At 45.2% G+C, this 7,940-nt stretch overlaps 1 protein-coding gene across 1 annotated transcript in view; it reads right to left on the bottom strand.

Moving 5' to 3' along the window:
• Window positions 1-236: 236 nt before the first annotated feature.
• Window positions 237-7,940, bottom strand: part of gpia (glucose-6-phosphate isomerase a) — a 16,926-nt gene continuing 9,222 nt past the window's right edge. The window contains exons 5-18 of the mRNA XM_079162170.1: window positions 4,858-4,941; window positions 4,633-4,779; window positions 3,410-3,481; window positions 3,136-3,180; window positions 2,853-2,906; window positions 2,573-2,633; window positions 2,242-2,285; window positions 1,970-2,122; window positions 1,734-1,863; window positions 1,530-1,606; window positions 1,116-1,244; window positions 812-887; window positions 625-691; window positions 237-530 (exon numbers count right to left, since the gene is read on the bottom strand). Coding sequence (XP_079018296.1) covers window positions 407-530; window positions 625-691; window positions 812-887; window positions 1,116-1,244; window positions 1,530-1,606; window positions 1,734-1,863; window positions 1,970-2,122; window positions 2,242-2,285; window positions 2,573-2,633; window positions 2,853-2,906; window positions 3,136-3,180; window positions 3,410-3,481; window positions 4,633-4,779; window positions 4,858-4,941 — 1,263 coding nt within the window. The 3' untranslated portion in view covers window positions 237-406. The remainder of the gene's footprint in view (window positions 531-624; window positions 692-811; window positions 888-1,115; window positions 1,245-1,529; window positions 1,607-1,733; window positions 1,864-1,969; window positions 2,123-2,241; window positions 2,286-2,572; window positions 2,634-2,852; window positions 2,907-3,135; window positions 3,181-3,409; window positions 3,482-4,632; window positions 4,780-4,857; window positions 4,942-7,940) is intronic.

Here is a 7,940-nt window from a genome sequence, read left to right as displayed (position 1 = left end):
ACAATCACAACAAGACACCAATCACAACAAGACAACAATCTCAACAATCACAACAAGACACCAATCACAACAAGACAACAATCTCAACAATCACAACAAGACACCAATCACAACAAGACAACAATCACAACAAGACACCAATCACAACAAGACAACAATCTCAACAATCACAACAAGACAACAATCTCAACAAGACAACAATCTCAACAAGACAACAATCACAACAAGACACAGGATTCAGTGACAAACAGGACTTTTATTTTGAATGCCAGTGTGGACTATGTGAGGGGGCGGGGCTTCAGCTACAGTAACAACTGCTGAGAAGCAGCTACAGACAAAGTGCACAGGACTCCAGCCAATGAGAGAGGACTACGGGGGGGGGGGGGGGTGATGATGTCACAGAGGATCAGGTGAAGTTCTTCTTCAGGAAGTTCATGAGGCCGTTAGTGGACGAGTCGTGAGACGAGACCTCAGAGTCGTTCTTCAGCTCCGGCTCGATCTGCTTCGCCAGCTGTTTACCGAGCTCAACGCTGACGACACACAACAGGGTTAAGATTAGTGTGTGTGTGTGTGTGTGTGTGTGTGTGTGTGTGTGTGTGTGTGTGTGTGTGTGTGTGTGCTCACCCCCACTGGTCGTAGCTGTTGATTCCCCACATGACGCCCTGAACAAAGATCTTGTGTTCGTACATCGCTGGAAGAGAAATCACAGGATTATTAATAATATTATTATAATAATATTATAATATAATATTATTATGTATCTACAGTTTAGTCCTAAATGATCAGTGACATGAAGCAACCTGTGACTCACCAACCAGAGCTCCCAGTACGAACGGGCTCAGCTTCTTGAACACGATGGAGTTACTCGGCTTGTTCCCTTCAAAGACCTTCAACAGGAAACACAAATGTGAGTTTGTTCAACGTTTGAAAGGAAACCAAACAGAGACTCTGGAGCCGGGGATCGAACCAGCAACCCTGAGTCACAAGTCGCCACAGAGACGGTTTATAGACCGCTTCTCTCGTCTTCATCACTAAACCATCATTTAAATGAGCTCGCTACATGTTCAGAGAGGAGCATGGTCACATGACCACACACAGGATGATGGATTGGTTACTTTGTGAGGCAGCAGCTGCTGCAGAGCGGCTCCCTTCAGGCCTCCGGCCTCCAGCTCCCTACGAGCCTCGGCTGAGGTCTTCCCCTTCATCAGAGCTTCTGTCTGAGCCAAGAAGTTCGCCATCAGGATCTGAGGACACAACAGGTGAGCAGGTCAACAGGTGAGCAGGTCAACAGGTGAGCAGATCAACAGGTGAGCAGGTCAACAGGTGAGCAGGTCAACAGGTGAGCAGGTCAACAGGTGAGCAGGTCAACAGGTGAGGACGGTGCCAAACAACAGCTGGGCCCGGTCCTCGTACGTGGCTAACTGAGTTAGCCGGATAATGTTCAGGATGAGATTACATAAGTCAGGCTTTTCGGTTCCTCGAAGCAAGTTTGGCAAAATCACCAGAGGACGGCTGAAGGTGGGCGTTACCTTGTGGTGGAGGTTGTCTCTGATTGGATGCTGAGACTGAGCAGGAATGAGGAAGTCAGCAGGAATCATACGAGTACCTGAGAGAAAACGATGAGTCAGTGAGTTCAAAGGTCACACGTCTACACACTCCGGTCAATATTTACATCTAGAGACGTGTGTGTGCGTGCGTGCGTGTGCGTGTGCGTGTGCGTGTGCGTGTGAGACCTTGGTGGATCAGCTGGTAGAAGGCGTGCTGTCCATTGGTCCCTGGTTCTCCCCACACGATTGGTCCGGTGTGATAGTTGACACGAACGCCGTCTTTGGTGATGTATTTACCGTTAGACTCCATGTCGCCCTGACAACCACACACACACACACACACACACACACACACACACACACACACACATCAATAATCAAGAAGTGCTCATGTGTGCTGGGATCAGCGCCGCGTGTCTCACCTGTTGGAAGTAGGCAGCGAAGCGGTGCATGTACTGGTCGTAGGGCAGCATGACGTGAGTCTCCGCCTGGAAGAAGTTGACGTACCAAACGCCGAGCACGGCCAGCAGCACCGGCACGTTCTGCTGCAGAGGGGCGCTGACGAAGTGGTTGTCCTGGAGACACACGTTCAGTCGGCTTTAAACATCAACTCAACAAATACTTCAGTGTGTGTCATTACTTTAAACTAACAGCTGATTCAATGTTGGACCAATAGAAACACAGATGACCTCACCATCCAGTGAGCTCCAGACAGAAGCTGCTCAAAGTTCTCAAAGCCTGAAACACACAGGTCACAGATCACGGGTCACGGATCACGGGTCACGGGTCACGGGTCACGGGTCACAGGTCACAGATCACAGGTCACGGGTCACGGGTCACGGACAGTAACAATAACGTAAAATACAACTTTCACTCTTTATGGACCTCAGAGACGATGATGTCATTGTGTGTTTATGTTTCACTGAGTCATGACGAAGAGGAGGAGGAAGAGTCGTGTGTTGTTCATTCATTGAATCAGTGAAACGTTGGTGAACAGATGATGAGCTGCTGGTGAGTAGACGTACCGATGTGCAGAGCGATGGACAGACCGATGGCCGACCACAGAGAGTAGCGTCCTCCCACCCACTGAGGAGCAAACGGCACATATCACTCCACCAATCACAGCGCAGAGAACAGACAGGAAGTCCCGCCCACTTCACCAGGAAGAGGAGGCGAGACCCAGGTCGTTCACTTTATATTAAATATTAATACCGTTTTAAATCATCTTTATGAAGGCTGTAACAGCCAATCAGAGACAGGACAGACTTAATGACATCACGACCTGTCAGCCAATCACAGACTTACGTCCCAGAACTCAAACATGTTGTCGGTGTCGATGCCGAAGTCTTTCACTTTGACCTGAAGACAAAACACAGGAAATATTATTCACTTATCTGCTCACCACTAATACAATCATAACAAACTCATTTATAGATTATATTGTAGTTCTATATGCAATAATGTATATTTATTATTCATGACGTAGTACACAAGAGATTTATACTACACATTGATATTATATTATTATATATAAACACACATGATCATAGCATATAGTAGCATAGCACACAGCCTAAATGAGACTCACTGCGTTGGTCGACAGAGCCACAAAGTGTTTGGCCACAGCAGATTTCTGATGAGAAGAAAATGTGACGATATTTACAACATGCATCTCGTTACAGGAAGTGTTTTTACCGACGACTGCACATTTAAAGATTTACATTCTATAGAATCCAACTATAGATCAGTTGTGTTCCTTCTCTAGCTGTTATCTCTATTTATCAGAGAACAATCTGATTCGATCAGCGGCTGCAGGCGGATCAGTGTCGTCCAATCAGCTAACAGGAAACAGACGGACTCACGTCATTGGCTGTCTGGAGGAACCAGTCTCTGGCAGACTCTGCGTTGGTGATGGTCTCCTGAGTGGTGAAGGTCTGGAGAAAGAACAACAGCAGCAGTGTTACCGTGATGCTAACGTGATGCTAACGTGATGCTAACGTAATGCAGACGTGATGCACCGGGTCATCAGTACGACTGATTTTCAGGGAAACTTTTCTGATTTTAACCAGTTTTGTATTTTATTATATTTTACGAGCTAAGCCTTCTGTGCTCGACAGAATCACAAAATTATAATTTTTCTTAAATACACTACATGTGTTTATGAGTTATTAGTGTTATTAGTTACTATTATTAGTCCAGTGATCATGAGAACAGACACACTCCTCTAAAGTCTCTCCAGCTGTTTAAGCAGACTGACAGCTGATCCAGGTGTGATCAGCTGATCCAGGTGTGATCAGCTGATCCTCGTCATCAGAAACAGACGTCGCTTCACGTGACGCAACTGAGGAAAGGACGTCTCATGTCTCTTAAAACATGTTTCCTCGTTTCCTCTCTCCTCGCATGGTTTCCTCCATGCATCCCTGGTGGGAGGGACTAGGACGCAAGGAAAGGATGCAAGTGAGGGAAACAGGGATGCAATTAAGAGACTTGTGATGTGCCCTATATGCTCCGCACAAAGTGTTAACGTTAACGTGATCATCTTTTGAAGATTCATGTGTTTTCCCTCGGTGCTGACAGACGAATAAATCCGGCAGGAACCAGAATGAAGGTGTGGTGTATTTCCTGGAGGGAGAGGTCGTAGCGTTGCTACCGTGTTCTGGTGTCTATTTGTTATTGTTCCCTCTGATGTGAAGAACATTAGAATGGCCCGTGTGATCGCTCCGCCGGTTTTTTAAAGCGTTGTCCGTTCATTACGCAGCTCGTATTCATGTATCTGCACTCTGCACTTAGTGTATTTGTAGGTGTTGAGCATTCTGACACGAAACAAATAACCGTAGAGATGATGTCATGAGGAGGTTCAGCTGTAGTATTACAGCACTGAAGGCCCAGGTATGAAATGCACGGCCCGCCACTGTAGCTTAACAACGGGGGAAGTATATTTAAAAACCATGTTGAACTTCATCCATGTTGCCAGAAACCAGACTTCAGCTGCTGTTTGCAGGTTGTTCTTCAGACATTAGAGGCTACTTCTATGAGCCAGATAAACATTAAAGAGTATGGAGGAGGAAGAGTGTGTGTGTATCACCTTGGAGGCGATGATGAAGAGGGTGGTCTCTGCGTTGAGCTGAGCGAGGGTCTTGGCCATATGAGTCCCGTCGATGTTGGAGACGAACCAAACATTTGGTCCTCCTGCTGAATACGGCTTCAGAGCCTCGGTCACCATCAGAGGGCCCTGAACGCACCACACCGTGAGGTCAGAGGTCAAGATGAATGTAGGAGGAGTCAGTTATCTGACCTACAGGTCACTCACCAGGTCAGAGCCCCCGATGCCGATGTTCACAACGTCCGTGATGCTTTTACCACTGAAGCCTTTCCACTCACCGCTACGGACTCTCTGTGGACACAACAACACCAGAGGTCACTTACCTGTAGGTCTTAAAGGTACAAACACACGTACGTCACACAAAGTCTAGAACCAACGACACAAACAAACACACGTACGTCACACAAAGTCTAGAACCAACGACACAAACAAACACACGTACGTCACACAAACTCTAGAACCAACGACGCAAACAAACACACGTACGTCACATAAAGTCTAGAACCAACGACACAAACAAACACACGTACGTCACATAAAGTCTAGAACCAACGACACAAACAAACACACGTACGTCACACAAACTCTAGAACCAACGACACAAACAAACACACGTACGTCACATAAAGTCTAGAACCAACGACACAAACAAACACACGTACGTCACATAAAGTCTAGAACCAACGACACAAACAAACACACGTACGTCACATAAACTCTAGAACCAACGACACAAACAAACACACGTACGTCACATAAAGTCTAGAACCAACGACACAAACAAACACACGTACGTCACATAAAGTCTAGAACCAACGACACAAACAAACACACGTACGTCACATAAACTCTAGAACCAACGACACAAACAAACACACGTACGTCACATAAAGTCTAGAACCAACGACACAAACAAACACACGTACGTCACACAAACTCTAGAACCAACGACACAAACAAACACACGTACGTCACATAAAGTCTAGAACCAACGACACAAACAAACACACGTACGTCACATAAAGTCTAGAACCAACGACACAAACAAACACACGTACGTCACATAAACTCTAGAACCAACGACACAAACAAACACACGTACGTCACACAAACTCTAGAACCAACGACAAACAAACACACGTACGTCACACAAACTCTAGAACCAACGACACAAACAAACACACGTACGTCACATAAAGTCTAGAACCAACGACGCAAACAAACACACGTACGTCACACAAAGTCTAGAACTAACGACGCAAACAAACACACGTACGTCACACAAACTCTAGAACCAACGACACAAACAAACATACGTACGTCACATAAACTCTAGAACCAACGACACAAACAAACACACGTACGTCACACAAACTCTAGAACCAACGACACAAACAAACACACGTACGTCACACAAACTCTAGAACTAACGACACAAACAAACATACGTACGTCACATAAACTCTAGAACCAACGACACAAACAAACACACGTACGTCACACAAACTCTAGAACCAACGACACAAACAAACATACGTACGTCACATAAAGTCTAGAACCAACGACACAAACAAACACACGTACGTCACATAAACTCTAGAACCAACGACGCAAACAAACACACGTACGTCACACAAAGTCTAGAACCAACGACACAAACAAACACACGTCACACAAAGTCTAGAACCAACGACACAAACAAACACACGTACGTCACATAAAGTCTAGAACCAACGACACAAACAAACACACGTACGTCACATAAACTCTAGAACCAACGACACAAACAAACACACGTACGTCACACAAACTCTAGAACCAACGACACAAACAAACACACGTACGTCACACAAACTCTAGAACCAACGACGCAAACAAACACACGTACGTCACATAAAGTCTAGAACCAACGACACAAACAAACACACGTACGTCACATAAAGTCTAGAACCAACGACACAAACAAACACACGTACGTCACACAAACTCTAGAACCAACGACACAAACAAACACACGTACGTCACATAAACTCTAGAACCAACGACACAAACAAACACACGTACGTCACACAAACTCTAGAACCAACGACACAAACAAACACACGTACGTCACACAAACTCTAGAACCAACGACGCAAACAAACACACGTACGTCACACAAACTCTAGAACCAACGACACAAACAAACACACGTACGTCACACAAACTCTAGAACCAACGACGCAAACAAACACACGTACGTCACATAAAGTCTAGAACCAACGACACAAACAAACACACGTACGTCACACAAAGTCTAGAACCAACGACACAAACAAACACACGTACGTCACACAAACTCTAGAACCAACGACACAAACAAACACACGTACGTCACATAAAGTCTAGAACCAACGACACAAACAAACACACGTACGTCACATAAAGTCTAGAACCAACGACACAAACAAACACACGTACGTCACATAAAGTCTAGAACCAACGACACAAACAAACACACGTACGTCACATAAAGTCTAGAACCAACGACACAAACAAACACACGTACGTCACATAAAGTCTAGAACCAACGACACAAACAAACACACGTACGTCACATAAACTCTAGAACCAACGACACAAACAAACACACGTACGTCACATAAAGTCTAGAACCAACGACACAAACAAACACACGTACGTCACACAAACTCTAGAACCAACGACACAAACAAACACACGTACGTCACATAAAGTCTAGAACCAACGACACAAACAAACACACGTACGTCACATAAAGTCTAGAACCAACGACACAAACACACACACGTACGTCACATAAACTCTAGAACCAACGACACAAACAAACACACGTACGTCACACAAACTCTAGAACCAACGACAAACAAACACACGTACGTCACACAAACTCTAGAACCAACGACACAAACAAACACACGTACGTCACATAAAGTCTAGAACCAACGACGCAAACAAACACACGTACGTCACACAAAGTCTAGAACTAACGACGCAAACAAACACACGTACGTCACACAAACTCTAGAACCAACGACACAAACAAACATACGTACGTCACATAAACTCTAGAACCAACGACACAAACAAACACACGTACGTCACACAAACTCTAGAACCAACGACACAAACAAACACACGTACGTCACACAAACTCTAGAACCAACGACACAAACAAACACACGTACGTCACACAAACTCTAGAACTAACGACACAAACAAACATACGTACGTCACATAAACTCTAGAACCAACGACACAAACAAACACAC

Source organism: Pholis gunnellus, assembly GCF_910591455.1.
Source record: "Pholis gunnellus genome assembly, chromosome: 7".
NCBI classification, from domain to species: Eukaryota; Metazoa; Chordata; class Actinopteri; order Perciformes; family Pholidae; genus Pholis; species Pholis gunnellus.
The sequence above is the reverse complement of the archived record's forward strand: the minus strand, read 5'-3'. Positions and strand labels throughout refer to the sequence as shown.